At 39.8% G+C, this 19,571-nt stretch overlaps 1 protein-coding gene across 2 annotated transcripts; it reads right to left on the bottom strand.

Annotated features, from left to right (window-relative positions):
* Positions 1–9,583: 9,583 nt before the first annotated feature.
* Positions 9,584–19,318, bottom strand: chrna6 (cholinergic receptor, nicotinic alpha 6). 2 transcript variants are annotated; one of them, XM_031903396.1, is made up of 6 exons: positions 18,828–19,318; positions 14,811–14,950; positions 14,534–14,578; positions 14,111–14,220; positions 13,027–14,005; positions 9,584–10,103 (listed from the first exon to the last, which is right to left on the bottom strand). In XM_031903396.1, exons 1-6 carry the CDS (start codon positions 18,895–18,897, stop codon positions 9,981–9,983), a joined length of 1,467 nt encoding a protein of 488 aa, XP_031759256.1. In that variant the 5' UTR covers positions 18,898–19,318; the 3' UTR covers positions 9,584–9,980. The 2 variants fall into 2 exon arrangements, with proteins under 2 accessions (XP_031759256.1, XP_031759258.1); XM_031903398.1 differs by having other exon boundaries at positions 13,027–13,390; positions 18,828–19,307.
* Between the last annotated feature and the right edge of the window lie 253 nt (positions 19,319–19,571).

Here is a 19,571-nt window from a genome sequence, read left to right as displayed (position 1 = left end):
TCCAGTAGGTGCCATTATTATTAAAGGTAAGTGACCAAACTGTAAAATGCAGCGAGAGGACAAAAGATTTACCCTCACTGACACACGCACCCACCCTTCCACCTCCTCACAGACAAACGCACCAAACCACCCACTCCCTCACAGCCACACGCACCCACCCTCCCACCTCTTCACAGACACATGCTCCCACCCCCACACAGATGCACGCACCCACCCTCCCACAGACCCACCCTCCCACCCCCACACAGACCCACCCCCACACAGACCCACCCTCCCACCCCCACACAGACGCACGCACCCTCCCACCCCCACACAAACGCACGCACCCACCCTCCCACCCCCACACAGACGCACGCACCCACCCTCCCTCCCACCCCCACACAGACGCACGCACCCACCCACCCTCCCACCCCCACACAGACGCACGCACCCACCCACCCTCCCACCCCCACACAGACGCACCCTCCCACCCCCACACAGACGCACCCTCCCACCCCCACACAGACGCACGCAACCACCCTCCCACCCCACACAGACGCACGCTCCCACCCCCACACAGACGCACGCACCCACCCTCCCACCCCCACACAGACGCACGCACCCACCCTCCCACCCCCACACAGACGCACGCACCCACCCTCCCACACAGACGCACGCACCCACCCTCCCACCCCCACACAGACGCACGCACCCACCCTCCCACAGACGCACGCGCCCACCCCCACACAGACGCACGCGCCCACCCTCCCACCCCCACACAGACGCACGCGCCCACCCTCCCACCCCCACACAGACGCACGCACCCACCCCCACACAGACGCACGCTCCCACCCTCCCACAGACGCACGCTCCCACCCCCACACAGACGCACGCTCCCACCCTCACACAGACGCACGCTCCCACCCTCCCACCCCCACACAGACGCACGCTCCCACCCTCCCACCCCCACACAGACGCACGCTCCCACCCTCCCACCCCCACACAGAAGCACGCTCCCACCCTCCCACCCCCACACAGAAGCACGCTCCCACCCCCCACACAGACGCACGCTCCCACCCTCATGCGCCCACCCTCACTCAGACGCATGCGCCCACCCCCACACAGACGCACGCACTCACCCCCACACAGACGCACGCTCCCACCCCCACACAGACACGCACCTTCTGCTACCTTCCACCATTACTTCAGTCTCACACATTATAAATTGAACCCCTTAGTAACATATCACTAGAAAGTCAAAATAAATTCTGCAACTTCTGTCTGCAATGAAGCAGGTAATTCCAGACCTCAAGACGCACGCTCCCACCCTCCCACCCCCACACAGAAGCACGCTCCCACCCTCCCACCCCCACACAGAAGCACGCTCCCACCCTCCCACCCCCACACAGACGCACGCTCCAACCCTCCCACCCCCACACAGACGCATGCTCCCACCCTCACACAGACGCACGTGCCCACCCTCACACAGACGCACAGGCCCACCCTCATGCGCCCACCCCCACACAGACGCACGCACTCACCCCCACACAGACGCACGCTCCCACCCCCACACAGACACACGCACCTTCTGCTACCTTCCACCATTACTTCAGTCTCACACATTATAAATTGAACCCCTTAGTAACATATCACTAGAAAGTCAAAATAAATTCTGCAACTTCTGTCTGCAATGAAGCAGGTAATTCCAGACCTCCTTTTGCTTTTGCTTGCAGTAGCAATAAAGCTGTCACCTTACATGTATCCAAGTTCTCACTTTTTAGTCTGGTATTACTAAATGTGAGAGATGTGTGGGTCTATAAGAATATGGTGTCTAGCACAAAACAAATTACTTCTATAGGGAAACATTTGAGTTACACAATAGCATCCTACGAAGGTAGAATTATTTTTTAATGTTACTCTGATAAATGCAGTATAGGATATATACCAAAATTGAAAGAAAGAGTAATTTAAAACAGAAATATTTTATTGGGTCCACTTGGCAATGCATTCACAGATGTGTCTTTATTCACAAATCTGTACAAAAGAGACAGAAAACCCCACAGCCGAAACCCACTCCCATAAGCAAAACCCAGCAATCCCATTATAGAAGGTCAATAGCCCACTATAGCTATGCACAAGAGGCTCACAACATTCATTTCTTGAATACAGGCATTTAGTATGTCATATGGACCCTGTAAGATGCACATTCTCACTGTATGCCCTCTGTCACCACGGTCCAAAAAAGGTGCTTAGCTAAGACTGCCATTCTGTATCAATTCAGAGCTGGGGAAAGGGTGCCCCACAAACTGATTTTTTTCCCACACAGGATTTAACATTGTGATTACCATGTTCCTTTAAGATCTTGCTGATATGTTGCAACCCATTCAGTTGGAATAACAAAATTAACACACTACTGTGAATGGACCTTTAGGGCAACTCCTTTAATACTCCATTGTTTCCTATCCAATGTCAGCCTTCGTAATGCATATGCTTTTAATTGCACAAACTGTAATTATGACAATGTTCGTATGTATGCTTGTAGCTTAAAGAAAAGGCTGAAGACTATCTGAAAAGGAAAAAAAGTGATTGATAGCATTTTAAATTGTACCAGCGAACCATAAAGCTGTCAAAGGAATTAGAAGACTCCAGACTGCAAGCTGTAAGGATTCCTGATAAGATTTAAGCACAGATGCCAAGGAAAGTGTCATGGAAATATACTAAGATTCCTTGTATGTGTGTAAATATATATAAATATATTTGTGTATATATAGTACATAGAGACTCGCATTCTTTCCTACTTTGTTTTCTATAAAGGTTTAATAAAGAACAGAATGAGTAGCATATACCATAATGGTAGAAGTAGGTATAGCACTATCATGTAGTGTATTCCCATTGTCCCCAAGGCTCAGGAGTTTTGACATTTTGTGTGCTTAAAATAGGAAAAGCAATTTGGCCACTGCACTTAAGAACTGAATTATTAACACGAGAAGAAGCTTTTGATGTGGAGCTTTGCAAGGTCATGTTGTGACCACATACGCAGAGACTAAAAATAAGAAAGCCAGTTTTAATCTGCCTTTCCAGCTCTAAAATCAAAATATTAATAGGGGGACCATGAAGATTTTTGTGGAATTCTTGATCTGATATCTCGAAACTAACCGGAGGAGCTTAAATTTCTCATTAGTGCATTTTACCAGGTAGAGTGAACAGAGGGCAGTAAACTTTAATTCTTGCCAAAAATAACTCGAGAAGAGTGATGTTTCTTTTCATAAAGTTATGTTACATGGGTGAAAATGTGATTGTAAATATAAAAAACATTTTTTTAGGAACAAAATGGCACATCAGTAAGAACAAGGGGAGGTTAAGGCACTGCAAGAAGGGTGTCCAGTGGGCTAGCTGCCTTATATAGAGGATCATGGTAAACAGAAAGGGAGGCAAGGGAATTGTTTGGGTGCATATACAGTGTTTAGTCTAGAAAGTAGGGTTGCCACTTGGCTATGTTATAAATTGTTAGACATACAGAAGATGCAATTTTATTTTCTAGAAAAAGTGCTAACCCTACTGGATAAGGGGGCATGATGCATGAATTGTATGGGGGTGGGACAAAAGAATAATTGTTTGAAGGTTTATCAATAATTATAAAACAAGCTGCGTATTAATGCTGCATAGAAGTTGGCATACTGTACATAAAAAAGTACAAATTTTAAATAAAAAGTTATTTTTATTTAAAAAAAAAATGAATCTGTAAGTATATTATTCAGGTTTTTGTCTAAATGGAATAATCTTTACAGTTAACTGTATTATAATGTCATGTCACATCCATGCTAGGCCATGGCCACCAAAATAGAAGTAGAAATTTCTTCACATGCACACCCAGTCCTCCCTTGCTATTTCCGCTCGGCGCTCAGTAGTTATGGGGGAAGGCACCTTCACCAATACTTTGTACTCAAAAAAAATATTGCAAAAAAAGATGTAACTTTTACTACAGCTTGAATGTTATTGGATATGGGTCTTACAGACTAAATATCCACATGGCCTCAATGAGGAATTTAATTTAGTTTGCTTTTTATAAAGTTAATATAATATCTTGATAGGTCTATATATACAATCATTCATTCGAACTTTTGTTTTCCTTCCTTAGAGTTGCATAGAGATGCATCCTACAGGCTAGCCTGGTAGGGTAAGGTAGCGTTAATTTTGTTATACTCATAGGTTACTATTTTGTTTTGGATTCATCATTTCTAATAATTGTTGCATTTTTGTGTAACATAGTGATTTTTCTTACAGCATGGACTGGGATAATATGGAAACACAGTAACACAATTGACTAAACACTGGATTTTCATCTTATTGGGCTTTCTGGGTGTGTACCCTGCAGGACTTTATATTAATTGTTCTAGTGATGTTACTACCTGTTTGTTATAAATAGTTTACTGCTTCACTGAATGGTTATGTCTGACAAAGGGGGCAACCCCCAAATCGTTGAAAGTATAGTAAACCTTTGAAGTTGTGTAGTGAGAATAAGGTATTTGTATCTACCAAGCCTGAAAACCATTTCACACTATTTAATAGACATTCTTTCATATGACAACTACCTTTAAAGGTGACAATATCTGCCATAAACTGGATTCTGTTTGGCAGAAGTGGCAAAAGGATAATCAGCATCCATTACTTATATATGCAGAGTCACACTAAGGACTCTTATCTTAAGAACAACTAAAGCAGTAGGATTGCCATTGGCAATAGTAGCTTGGTAAATGGAATGTCCCAGATCTGTCTCTATTTATTTATCATAAGTCTGTTCCACCCACCCCTCTGCTTCTCCCTTACTGTATTTCTTCAGCTATATTTCAGATACCTAATGCCTAAAAATGTGGCAATGATTTCAAACGATCTAAGCAGTATTTGTAAGATGTTAGTAGAATATATTGTGCAGTAGAAATGATTATAAAAAATGATCTCATGATTTCATGAATTGGACAGTCAGGTCAGGTCACAGGTGTCCCACCAAATGAATATAAAAAACAGCAGTTCCTATAATGAGATGTAGCTGTTGTTTTGACGAGGGCTCTCCAACCGGGATTCCAAAATGCAGCCTGAGGGATCAAAAATTTTTTTTGTATGATATGATGTACTATGGTCTATAGCAGTGCTGTCCAACTGGCGGCCCGCGGGCCACATGCGGCCCGCGACCCCCCTCTGTGTGGCCCCCCACCTGTCTGGCTGCTTTGATGGCTTACCTTTGAGTAAGCATTAAATGGTATCAGTACTGAGATTAACTGGCCCCCTGCATGGTTCTCACCTCAGATTCAGGCTGTAATCCCTCTGTATTGTTTAAAAATGTAATCCCCTGTGTTTTTCACACCTTTTAGTTTCTGCATTGTTCACCCCCTGCAGAGTTCACACCTCAGGCTCAGACTGTAATCACTCCCATTGTTCACTTCTTCACACCTCAGACATAGGTACTGTAGGCAAAGTATGGCACATACAGCCAGCATAGGGCAGGTAGAGTATGGCACACACAGGCAGCATAGGTCAGGGAGGGTATGGCACACACAGGAAGGGTAGGGCAGGCAGAGTATGGCACACACAGTCAGGGTAGGGCAGGCAGAGTATGGCACACACAGGCAGGGTAGGGCAGGCAGAGTATGGCACACACAGGCAGGGTAGGGCAGGCAGAGTATGGCACACACAGGAAGGGTAGGGCAGGCAGAGTATGGCACACACAGTCAGGGTAGGGCAGGCAGAGTATGGCACACACAGGCAGAGTATGGCACACACAGTCAGGGTAGGGCAGACAGAGTATGGCGCACACACAGGAAGGGTAGGGCAGGCAGAGTATGGCACACACAGTCAGGGTAGGGCAGGCAGAGTATGGCACACACAGGAAGGGTAGGGCAGGCAGAGTATGGCACACACAGGAAGGGTAGGGCAGGCAGAGTATGGCACACACAGGCAGGGTAGGGCAGGCAGAGTATGGCACACACAGGAAGGGTAGGGCAGGCAGAGTATGGCACACACAGACAGCATAGGACAGGCAGAGTGCTGCCTGTGTGTGCCATACTCTGCTTGCCCTATGCTGCTTGTGGGAGGTGAACCTGGCAGGGGTTTGTTGTGAGAGTTTGTTAGCAGTTGGAAATAGCCATTAAATGGTCCCAAAGGTGTGTAATTATGTACTGGGGGGTGCTCTGCTATCCACAGGGGAGCAGGAGGCATATGGAATTTAAGGGTATATCTTAATATGACATAATTCTTTCACATATGAATGATGGTTGATATCCCCACAGTAAGGACCAAGCATTTGGGATTTTGCTGTGCTACCACCATTGTGATAAAATAGGTGTGGTTTGAAGTGGGTGTGGTTTCAAAAAGGGGAGTGGTCAAAACTGGCTTCCATTAGCGGCCCTCCACCATGTATGCTAGAGAAATTCCGGCCCTCGGCACCGTAGAAGTTGGACAGCACTGGTCTATAGGAAGGAAGAGTATATGAAAATGATTGCTACCTTCAGCTGCAACCATGCAGAATTCATAGAAAATCTCTATTGGAAAAATAGGATATTGTGCTTGCTGTAATAAAGGCTGACACATTTATAGATGTTTTATTTACTGCTCTGTCAACTGGAAGCATGCAATTTTCTTTTCAGCACCTGCTTTTGTTTCCTGATAGGATAAAGCACAGATCTAAAAAGAGGTTAGAGAAAGGTGAGTGCTTTAGATGATCAAAATAGAAGTAGAGAAGCACATGAGGGATCAGGCATTCTGCTAACACTATCCTCATTACAGAAAAGCTTGAGCCTTTTAAATCATTTAAAAGCTTTTCACATTTCTTTCAACAAAGGATGGAAACCTTATCCGGCTTTTTGTGACAAAAAAGGATGAGCAGTAGAGCAAACGATTTTAACAGAAGAATTTCTCTACCCAGGTACAATATCTCTAACACTGTGCAAAAATCAAAGTTCAAATGCAACTGGCAGCCCTTGTTGAAAAAGCATGTAGAATGTTTAAATATTTCATTTGTATGAACAGAGTTTCTTTATTAATCACACACTGAGTGAGATTAATAAGCGATCACACCAACCAACTCCAGAACTGTAACTGGTGCTTATAATGGTGACAGAAAGACACCTCTAAGGAAAAGGCCCAAATTATGCTTACTGGTAGCTTCTACAATTACTTGTTCTTGTGTACCGAACATTTAATATTTTTATAAAAGGCCTGTTCAGAAGGACATTTGTTTGGACTTCAGAAATATCTTTATTTGAATGTCTATAAAACAGCAAATATTAAACCCTATGTAAATAGACCCCACTGCAGACCCAATCCTATTCCAGCTATCCTAGTACAACCATACTATATACCTTATTCACTGAACAGACTTTACATGGCTCATTTTGTTTCCTCTAACCTGCATTACTTGTCCCCGCACAGACTGTCCTCTCCTTGTTCTGTTTCCTTATGCCTGAAGAACCCATCCTGTACCCTCCTTGCCTGCACAACCTGTTCTAGCATCCATTCTCTTCATTGACTATCCATCTACAGAACATTTTTCTCTCAAGCTGAGGGCCTTCACCCAGCACAGTTCATCTTGTCCCCTCCATCCACTCACATATCTTCCTGCACAGTCACTGCAGGGCAATCATTACACAACTGTCCTGTCCCTGCTGTACCCACACACAGTCGTTGCTTCCCTTCATTGATATAAAGTTTTTACATTTACCCACCATCCATGCAAATAAACATATTCTACCAGTCATTCTAGCTGACAACAACACAGCAATGTTTCAATTACCAATGTTACCAAACTCTAGCCCCTCAGCTATGTCCTAAAATTCAATTCCTTGTGTTTCCTCCACTTCTGTATTAGCCTGGGCTCTTAACTGTACATCTTTCTGAAACATAGACGCATCACTGCAATGCCACTATAAACCCTGCCAGTGCTAGGATCTTGCAACAAGCGCTTCATAGTAGCAGAGGACCTAAAATGTTACTCTTCTCTCCCAATCAGCTGTATTCTGAGCTAGTAATACCTTACCAGATATTATGCTAACTGGTACATAGCCCATTTAAAATGTATGTTATTGTTGTATAATGCTTTTTATTAAAGTTGTACTATTATAGGTTTCTGCTACTCCCAGTAGAACATGTTACAACAATTTTCTCAAGTAGGCCGTTGCTCTAGATGAAAAGGGTTTTCAGCCTGACACACACATATTATAGATCTTCAATAACTTGTCCATCAGTCGTACATAAAACACAATTAATTGCTTTACTGTTGGAACTTCCTCACTGACTTTCATTTTTTTCAGTAGCTGTAAAACAGATCTTACCACCCTCCACAAATAAGTGGAGTCCAGAGGAACCAAATTGATCTCCTCTCTAAAGAACTTCGCTGACACTCTTACCAATACATGAGGAACATCTTCTCCCAAATCTATAGATCGAAACACCTTAGTGTACAAATGGCAAGAAAGAGCTTTAAATTACGCCTCAAATCTCAGACCATGGGTCTATCAGCATTTAATTTGATAGTTGTTCCTTCTCCATCCCAGGACAGACTGTCCTCTCTCAGCCACAAGTGCAGAGTCTGCTTCCTCATGCCTGCACTTGTGGCTGCTTCCTCATGCCTGAAAAACCCACCCTGTACCCTCACAGTTCATCTTGTCTTCTCCATTCCAAAGTGATATATAAGGATATCACTGAGCCTCTTTATATCTCTTACTTCTGCATTCCTGTGTGTATTTAAATGTGCAGACAATAGATGAAATTACTATTTGTTGCACATTTGAAGGACTGCCAAAGGACACCTATAAGGGCAAGGGCACACGGGGAGAAACATGTATGCTCAATCTTCTTGTTGTGCCTGTGCCCATGTGCAGAAACATGCAGCCAATATCCGGCAACAAACATCAAGTCTCGAATTTGTTATTGAATATCGACTACATGTGCCTGCACCCCGTCGGATTAAATTCTTTTGAGTGCAGGAACAACAAAAAACATTTTTAAGTGTTTTTTTAATGTAGCCTGCGCATATCCACGCTTATGCAACAAAACTGAGACAAATCTGAAAGCAAAAATACACTGTCTAAAACCTGTCGAGATCATGTAGAAGTCAATGACAGGTGTCCCTTAAACAGTGGGAAGGTCTTTTTTTGCTTTTTGGATTTTAAAGGTTTTTGGGGGGGGGGTTGTCTTTTTCATTTGTGCGACAATACAAAAAATTCAAATTTTCCAGGTTTTTTTTATCATCTTTTTTCAAATTTAAGATCTTTTGATAAATGACTGACATTGGTGGATATGAGTCTAGTGGTGGTTTCAGAATCCTCTAAAACCATGAAACAAAGAAAGATGTTCCAGGAAAATGAAAATGTTGATAAATGGGCCTAAATGTATCTTGCCAGAGGCTGCATAATCCCATGGAGGGTAACTACATGAAACTCCATGGAGCAACTATAGCTTAAGGAGTTGAACTTCTTTAGCCCTCTGCTTCTGATGATGGGTGAAGGCTGACCGCCTCAGCCTGTAAATATGGGTGCACGAATGTTATTACCCAGCAGGATATTAATATCTGGAAAATGGGCATCAGACTCTAAAAAAACACACATGTCAATGGAGTCTAAGGAACAAGTTTCCTTACTGGTTTTATTTTAAGAATTTTTTTTAATGATTCCATTTTAACATTTTAAGCAATTAATGCTCTGAGTGGTGTTTTCTGTGTGATGATATACTGATCTTTGGACAGAAAGATTTAATTTGTGAATTAACATATGAGCACAATCTATATGTACTCTTCACAAAGAAATTGCAGAACATGAAATTTTATGAGCAGTATTTATTTCTGTGTTGACCATTCAAACTAATAAAGCCTAAAGCCCGTATCTGTGTGCACATGCATTGTGTATGGATTTGTACGAGTGATAACATTTTTGCCGTTTTCTTATACTGCTGCTCTACCATGTGTTATGTCTTGTAAGAGCATATTTCCACAAGTATGCACTGTTCTAGAATTAGTTACCATCTATCATAGGCTGTAAAAATAAGCCAGTGGTTCCTACAACACACAGGAGGATAAATACCCAAAGGAAAACTCTGTCAATGACCATGGCAACATACTTCCAGTCATCTTCTTCCTGCAAAACAACAAATAATATTATATAATTATGTAAATCAGTTGTTTTGTGTAGAGATGTTTAGTGCTCATAGATAAGTCAGCTGTAAACAATGATTTGAGTAAATTGTATATAATATTATTACTAAACAGTTTTTTTATATGATTACATAATATAATCAATAGCTATCATAATACCTTTGTATTAGTTTAACTAATATACTGTACATGTATGGGATTTGTTATCCATAAAGCTTGGGACCGGGGGGTTTCTGGATAAGAGGTCATTCCATAATTTGGATCTCCATACTTTTTTCTTTTTTTCCACACTTTGGGACCAGCATCGATAACGCTTATCGCATCCTTTTTTGCGTTAAAAAGCATGCGATAATTAAGTCCCGATTCATCAAAGTCATGCGTTATTTACCTTGCGTTAATTCTCGCATAGAAATAATACTAACGCATGATTCACAAACACATATGAAACGTTAAACGCGCTAAATATCGCATTAGTCTGTGCGGATATTAACACCTACTTGGGACAGGCAGTACTAGTAATTGTGGTTCGTGAGCTTTTGGCAACACAACATGGACTTTACAGTGGGATTTTTTCAAGTATGTGTTGGCCCTAGAGTGATGCATCCTCTAATTTTCAGGGAAATGGTAATTTTCAGAACAGTAGTTTTCTGAAAGTAATGGTTACGTGCATAAAATCGTGCGATAATATAGCATGCGGCGAACTATACCGCTTGCAGCGGGAAATAACGCACACGGTGTTACTGTTCCTTTAAGTCGTGGTTTCAAAAACGAAATTGAGCTTAATTCTAAGCTTTCTGGATAACAAGTTTCTGGATAACGGATCCCATACCTGTGCATGCTATTTTATCAATATTGGAAAATGGCAGTGCAACCTAAGATTTAACATAACATTTAACATGTCAACTGTTAGTCTTTAAAAGAGATGGTTGTGGCTGTTTCAGTTCAAGCTTGATAGTAAAGGTGGCAATGTAAGAGCCCTGTCCACTAAAAGCTAAGTGTAAATTTAAGAGCCAATATTACCAGGAAATGAAAATTCCCTAAATGCTTTGGACTTAGGGGCATATTTATTATGCTGTGTAAAAAAAGGTGAGAAAATTCACCAGGCTTTCGATGTGTAAAAACAGCATAAAATCAGCGTAATTTTTTTTTTACGTTTTTTTTATTCCACCGGAACTTATGGAAAATAACGGCGTAATATCCGGCGGTCATACGGCGATCTTTTCCATTTATTTTACACATCTTTTGACAGCGTTTTTTCGGCGAATTAGTTTTACACAGCATAACAAATACGCCCCTTTAATGTTAACTTGATTTGCAATTTAAAACATTTCAAGCACAAGATATTTTTTTTATGTTTGTACTTGTAAAGGGTTTTTGGGAGCACTCCAAGCACTACAAACTTCCATGTGGTTGTAGCACCCCCACACGCATTCCTTTAATGGTGGTCTTATACCTTTAATAATGGGTGTTGGTTTGGATGGTTGCTATGTTTTAAAGACTATGAAAACTAATGTTTTGGTTTTGTCAATCTCTTTGTAAAAGCTAATGGTAGGGGAGGATCAAGCCTGTAACTGAGACCAATGCCCAGGTCAGGAGACACTTATCTCAAGAAATGCAGGAAGTTGCCAGCCTTTGAAAAATATCACCAGAGCTACATAGTTAGGACCACCATATAGGGTTTACCTTGACACCCTTGGTATAAAATATGCTTATTTCACACAAAGAATGGCTTCTGGCTATCACTGTGCACACTAGGCTGACGGCAGCCTAAAAGCCTTCAAACACCTTCTCTGGCAGAAAAAAACAGCTGGTCTGTCATCAACCCAAGGCTTTATTGCACACAGTGCAGTTGGTGTATGGTCCTAAAAAAGTTTATAGGAATGTGTCTAGGCATAATAGATATTCATTTCATAGAAGAGTACCCTCAAACCCCACTCAGAAGCATGTACATAGTTAGACCATAGTTAGACCAAAGTCTTTGGAGAGCCGTTTTTTGTCTGTCAAGTAGTCACATATCAATATGCTAGAATACTGTACAGCCTATAAAAGTGTTGTGCCAACCCCTAGCTCAGGATGACTTAAGGAAACAGGAAGCCTGGTAACTGGTATGACTTGTATATCACTTACAATGAATAATGTTTCATTTACTGGAGTTACTCATCATCTTTTAAGGTGTTAATATAACAACAACAACAATGAAACATTTGTAAAGTGCTTTTCTCCCATGGGACCCAAATATAATATCATAAATAGTAGCCCAAGGTGAATTCTTTACATGAAAATTTACCTGGGCCAAACATACTTGTATGTACAGTATGTATGTATTTATTTATAAGATTATTTCTAAAGTGCTACATCAATATGTAGACACAGGGAGGATAAGCATTATAATATTAAAACATAAAAACTCACCCGCTTTCTATTTTTTTCTATAGGATTTTAATTTGCGTATTTATCAATAGGTGAAAGTAAGAGTACACCAATTGATAACTACGCTTCTTAAAATCACATAGGAATGAATAGAACATGGGTGAGTTTTTATGTATTAAGCTTTAAACTCACATTTAGATAAATCTGCCCCTTAGTGTCATGTGGTAAGAGACAGCGGGAAGGAGGTTGCTCCCTTTCTTAAAATGTTAATAATACTTTTCATTTGTGAGCTTTAAGGTGTTTGGACTGGTGTTCCGTGAGGGGCAACAATCTCTGGCATTTTTATTTAATACAACATTTTAAAAATATTATGATAAAATCAATTACATACTTATTCAGTATTGTTTGATCCACTATAAATTTTGATAGGAATAAAATTCAAACTAATGCACAGTGAGTTTTGTGGGATGTACACAGATATTTTTGAACTAAAAATCACTATTAGTATGATCTCTAACAATGCCATTTTTGTTTACCTCTTTTCTTTCGTTGTGATCTCTGATATTTCCGGCCATGAACTGAATGCTGTCAACCACCTCAGTCAACTCAGATGAACATTCTTGAACTGCACCATTAGAGTCCCTTTGTTGCCTCCTTCTGACCCTGGAGCTTTGTTCTTTTGATCTCATGCAATGGTAACAAGACTCGTCTTCAAACTGCTCCACCTCTGCGCTTTCAGAGTCTACCAATTCACTTGATTTCTCACAGCTTTTTTTCCTGTTTTGTTTAGAATATGGTCGGTTCTTTTTCTCTACAGTTTTTTTCATCATTAATAATTTTGGCAGACGTTTCAAAAATACATCCTTAACCCACATGGGCATTTTGTGGGTTGTTGGAGTCCTGTAGTGAATGTTTAACACAAATACTGTAACTACAATAGACAGAGTTACAAAAATCATTGTAAACAAAAGATATTCACCCACAAGTGGGATTACAAGGGAAGTTGATGGAATTGTTTCAGTTATTACCAACAAAAACACAGTCAAGGAAAGCAGAACAGAGATGCACAAGGTAACCTTTTCCCCACAGTCTGATGGAAGGTAGAAAACCAGAACTGTTAAGAATGATAAAAAGAGGCAGGGCATTATTAGATTTATGGTGTAAAACATGGGTAGTCTTCTGATGTAAAAAGAATAGGTTATGTCAGTGTAGATTTCTTCACAGCAGTTATACTTAATATCATGCTTGAAGCCAGAAGCGTCAACTATTTCCCATTCACTGTTCTCCCAGAAATCTTTCATGTCCACTTTTGAACCAATGATGGCAAGGTCAATTTTAGCTTTATCATATGACCAGGATCCAAACTTCATTGAACAGTTTTGATGGTCGAAGGGGAAAAAAGTAATATCCATTGGGCAAGAACTCTTAAATATTGCAGGTGGACTCCATGTTATCAACCCATTGTATTTTACTAAAGCTTTTGACTTTCCTTCTACTTGAAAATCCCCAACAGCACTGCAGAAAATCAATATGGGAAAATGAGACGATTTAAAATGAAACACAAATTAAATGTAAATGCCGCAGTAATTTAAAGAAAAGTGTAAAGAAAAACATACATACTTGTTGTACAAAACAATATCAGGCTTCCATATTTTGTCTGCTGGAATGCGCATAAATTCAATCCCATCATATTCTTCAGGATTCCACTGCAATTTATAGTCATTCCATATCTATGAGGAAGAAGATGTTTTATTTGTAGCTTATTTGTATAGCTATAGGGTAAAAAGTAGGCCAGAATATAGGTATTCCATGAAGAGTTCTATCACATACAAGCACACGACTATAAGCAGAGCGTTTCCTTGAACTCCAAGACGACTTCTGATATTTTAATATTGGGGTATCTAATGTCCTATAAAGCACAAATTTTAATGAGTCTTGAGGCACAAATGAGAAGACTGTTGGTTGTTGTTTGGTTGTATAAATATATTCACACCAGTTTTAATTATATTTTTTTACCCAAATGCATAAATCTCTTCTACTTACATGACGAAGCCACAAGTTTGTTTCCAGGATCTGGTTAACTTCATCCTACAACATAATTTTAGTCATGATTAAGGATATAATAGTGTAAACCCCCTCAAAATTGCAGTGGCTATAACAGAACATGCAGAATGAAACTGAGGACCAGATTTATTAACATGATATAGATCTGGGTGGTATTATTTGGTATTGTAAGGTTCATTTAGCAATCTTATGGAATGTGACTGGATCAGTGAAAGTGGGACAGTAGTAGGGGAATATTCAAGTAACTTTGTCTTACCACATTAACAAGCTGAGTGATTGCTACCTCAAAATGTACCATAACAGGATCAGACACATTTTCTACTGGTCTGATATGTTGGTTGTAACGTGCCAACAGCTTTTGAAAAAGCTTCTCTTCGGTCTCACATTGCAAGGAACCTGGGGCAACACAAAAAATACAGTCATCTTTGGAACCTTTTTTTATATTGGCACAATAGCATTGTGTGCTCCAGTAGCTTTATGATTTCTTTATAGAAATACAGTTTAACAACAAAGACACACCATAATAGTAGGGACAGCTTTACTGGTAAAAGGGATGGAAGATTTAAGCTATGAGGTTAGACTGTCGAGGCTGGGGTTGTTTTCTCTGGAATAGAGGCGCTTGCAAGGGGACATGATTACAAGTACATTACTGTTCTTTTTCCCCATAAAAACGATCAACGCACCAGAGGCCAAACCTTTAGATTAGAGGAACGGAGCTTCCATTTTAAGCAGGGTAGGTGGTTTTTCATGATGAGGGCAGTGAGGTTGTGGAATGCCCTTCCTAGAGATGTGGTAATGGCAGATTCTGTTAATGCCTTTTAAGAGGGACCTGGATAAGTTTGTTGAACAAGCATAGTTTCCAAGGCTATTTTGATACTAATATCAACCGTTAGTATTAGTGGTTGTATATATAGTTTATGTATGTGAGTGTATAGATTGGTAAGTATAGGTTGTGTGTGCTGGGTTTACTTGGAAAGGTTGAACTTGATGGACTCTGGTCTTTTTCAACCCCATGTAACTATGTAACTTGGATGATTATATTTTTTGTACCCAATACACAATCACATGGACTGTGCCCGATTTTTTCTGCAGTACCATCACAGCAGTAACTCTGTAAGAAGACGAATAATCTGACTGGCTATGTTTCCTTAAATAATAATTTACTTTTAGTACACAATACTGCAGTGTAAAGTTAATTAATCATTTCAATATCTAAACAATAGAATTTTGCATGATCTAAACAGGTTTTTGTAAGATTTATTTCTCACGTATGCATTATATAACCTTTCTGCAAGAAGTCTTAGCATATTTAGGCTTACATTTTTTATTAAGTCAAGAATAATACACACGCCACAAATACAAGAATTGGAGTCATATGCTAACATAAATGGTACAAGTGCAGTTACTAAACCAATTAGTAATTACTTTTGATCAGATTTCTACAAGTTAGAATTTGAGCCAGTTCGATTGGTTATAACGGGTAATTGCACCGGAGCAGTTCAGCACATGTGTTAGGATCTACCTATAGTGAGAAGATTTGTTTGTATAATAATAGGCAAAATACACTGATCTGGCCAATCATTTGAAAGTGCATTACCTAGTCTAATAGTTTCAAGATGATTCCCATGCACAAGTTGATGGGGTTATTCATTGGAGAATAAATATAGAACATGCTCTTATTCGCCCAATGCTGAAATGGACCCGCCTTATAGGTGGCACAAGTTGGGGGGTAACATTTTCTGTAAAAATTCTGCATGGACAAAGGACCATTTTTTATTGCATTTATTAATTGTTAATGACTTTTGACACTTTGCCTATGTCGCTGGGCAAAATAGTAATCCTCTTTAAAACCCATGAGCAAAAGGTGGTTCTAAAAATGTTAAAATATGGGGACTGAATATATATAAAAATGTATTTCTTTGGGAAATAATAAAATACAGAGGTCATGCCTTCTTGTAGGTCAGACCTAGTATACTACCCAATGGAAAGTTTTCTTACATGAATATGTAATTCTGTTCCGTATTAAAGGGGAGTCATTCTCCTCAGACACCATGATTTGCCACTGACTCCAACATTTCCAAACCCTGTGAACTGATGGATTTTGGAACCTGAAGTTCCTCTGCTTTCCAGAGAATCTGTGCACAATGCACTATGAAAAGCAGAGGGTCTTCAGTTTCTAGAATCCATCACTGAAAAAATGGAAGGGATTTGCATCAAAAGATGATATTTTGACAAAAAAAGTAATAAAAATGATGCCATTTGAACTTAAAACTTTTTAATGCAATTTTGTCTGATAAGTATCAAAGTGCAAATGCATCTGCAGGAATTTTTACACATTGCCCAGAGTTGTGTCAGGAATTATGCCTCCTCACGACCATTATTATGCTAGAATTATGAAGGGGAGAGAATTATTATTATTATGATTATCAACATGTATTTATAAAGCGGCAACATATTCCACAGCGCTGTACAATAAGTGGGTTTATACATTGGACAAACATAATTACATACAAAGCAATAACCGATGCAAGAGGTGACGAGGGCCCTGCCCAAAAGAGCTTTACAGTCTATAAGGGGATGCTGATTGCTAGCTTAAATGTAATATGTAATTATAGATGCAAAATCATTTTCCAGTATGAAAGAGCAACATAAATCAGAATACTGGTAAAATAGGGTAATTGCTGTACAGTTTTAGATGTTCATGGGGTTTTTTCAATGGGTTTTTTTTTTGGTGTTTGGTTCTGGAAAAAAGTGCCTGCAGTAAGACATCAAACTAGAGGTTTTAATTTGTGGTTGCCTCTTGTCCACTTGTTAACTCCCGGGTCCTGATCATGCTTTCTTCTTTACCTTATGCTGTCTGTTACTGAGGATATTTGGGTGTAACTTCAATATTTTTTAGTAAGGGGTTAACATCAATCCAGGTGCAAATTACAAGAAGCTGAAGACTCAGCTGTTACTACAGATGAATAGGTTGAGGAGAAATAAAATTATTCCATGCATCAATGTGAGTTGATATGTTTGCACCTGAACAAAGAGAAAATGCAAGGTGTCCCGTTTAGGGGAAAAGGCAAGTACCACCTGGGGCAGATACTCAACCTGCATTTATCTACGAGCACTTTCACGCCCAAATCCCCTGTGTGTGCCTGCACCTGATCTGATACAATTGGCATTAGCCTAAGATGTTTAACAGTAGAGGGCCAGTCATTCTTAGGGTCCTGCAAATTAATATTTTACATGGTTACAGAAGGCCGAAATTTTTACGCAAATACTGGACCCCTGAGTAAAAATTAGGTTTCTGATGGCACCTTATGCAGAAGACCTTGAGTTTAAGGGCACACCCTATTGCATAAAAAAGGACTGCTTGCCCTGCGAAAAAAACATTTATGGATTTATCCTTAATAATGCTGGAGTACAGCCCACACCATGCTTTACACATATATATGTAAAACTCAACTGCCCCCCTTTTATTCTCCTCCAAGCAAGCCTTTTAAAGTTGTATATAATGAACAGATGAAGTGGAAAGCAAAAGCAGGCTTAGAAAGCTTTTATGCCTAATCCACATAAACTTGATATGACAAGTGGAGCAGATGTTATGCAAGGTACTTGAGACTGTTAGGACTTTCCCTTAAGTCTTAGTTTAATGCATGGCTTGACCAGATTAAAATTTCATTGACTATGTTTTCTTGGTCTTTTAACCACTTCAGTGCTAAAGCATTCATTCATTATAATGTCCAGAAGCCCAGACAGACAGACAGTATTTTAATTAAAAAAACTGCCCTCTGATGCTTCTTTCTACTGCAGAAGAAAAAATTAACTGATAAAAAATATGGAGACATACTAATAGTAACAGATAATTAATAACAATTATTCCATCAAAGGTAATTCAGCAAGCATAATAGTGAAAGACCACAATAAACATGGATCTATATGTTGCTTATCTGTGTAATCAAACAAATATTAATATTTTTCTTTATGAAGGCCACCACGTTATCCATATTACTATATTCCCTACAAAGTCACATGTAACCTTATGTGTCTAATTATATAATCTAAAGATTAGCAAAGTAAAACAGAATCATCTCAAGAAAGTATAAATAAAAGTGACATCCACTTATACTGTCTATACTTTTCATGAAATAACAGGGCTCTTTATAAATAACAAGAAAACAAATACAGGGCAAGTACAAAGTCTCACATTTTATTTAGACATTAAAGTTATAAGACATTTGGTAAAAACAGATATAAATTCCATCAAACTGAATTCAGGACTTACCTTTCAAGACTGCCAGCAGAGTTAATAGCAGAAAGCAAAAAGATTTTTCATTTCTCAGGAAACGGTACATTTTTGTACAGTTAGCAAAGCCAGTCAGTGACCATATTCAGGATTATGCAGGTATTTGGTATTCCCCAAGAATCAATTTATTTCTTTTATCTTCCAACACTAAGCTCAGGCAAAGAAATGCGCTGGAGAGTCATTGTCCTTTACACAGGTAATTGGATGGTTTAGAAATTTGTGCCTTTTCAAACTGCTTCCATGGATATTTTCTTCACGATCAAAGATTCACAGAGGAAAGTACTCATGTACGTATGTGAAACAGAATAGAGCCCACAGGGATACACGTAAGAATGTTACATGGGAAAGAGGAGCAGGGAGAAGTGAACCTGTTTGTGTTTAAAGCCTGTCCTGAAGGAACTGAGCTCTGATCTTCTCTCAGCTCCTCTGAAATAAACCAGCAAATGGCTTTACCAGAAACCTATAATTTCCTTTTAGGGACCTTTTTATAAAGCTGTGCAAAATGATTTACACCAGAAATATGGTTTAAAAAAGACTCTATAATAAATGGTTATTTATAAAGCTGTTGCTTTGGTGTGACTTGCTGTGTATCGCAATCCCCTCAAAAATGCTGAAGTTATCTGTCAAAAAGCACTTAATTCATAAGTAAATTTTTAAAGTTGTGTATATTTTTCTGTCTTTATATATTTCTGAGATATTTATTCTCCAACAATAATTTCTGCC

Source organism: Xenopus tropicalis, chromosome 1 (assembly GCF_000004195.4).
Source record: "Xenopus tropicalis strain Nigerian chromosome 1, UCB_Xtro_10.0, whole genome shotgun sequence".
NCBI classification, from domain to species: Eukaryota; Metazoa; Chordata; class Amphibia; order Anura; family Pipidae; genus Xenopus; species Xenopus tropicalis.
Note: the sequence above shows the minus strand (reverse complement) of the source record. Positions and strands in the feature narration are given on the sequence as shown.

What these genes read in the sequence shown, in the direction of transcription:
- chrna6 (XM_031903396.1), bottom strand. Translation starts at nt 18,897, where the DNA reads ATGTACCGTTTCCTGAGAAATGAAAAATCTTTTTGCTTTCTGCTATTA. An exon ending in TCTGCTGGCAGTCTTGAAAG is followed by an intron (nt 14,951 to 18,827) that starts GTAAGTCCTGAA and finishes GTGTTGCCCCAG; the next exon opens with GTTCCTTGCAATGTGAGACC. An exon ending in ATCACAACGAAAGAAAAGAG is followed by an intron (nt 10,104 to 13,026) that starts GTAAACAAAAAT and finishes GTTGTTTTGCAG; the next exon opens with GAAGAAGATGACTGGAAGTA.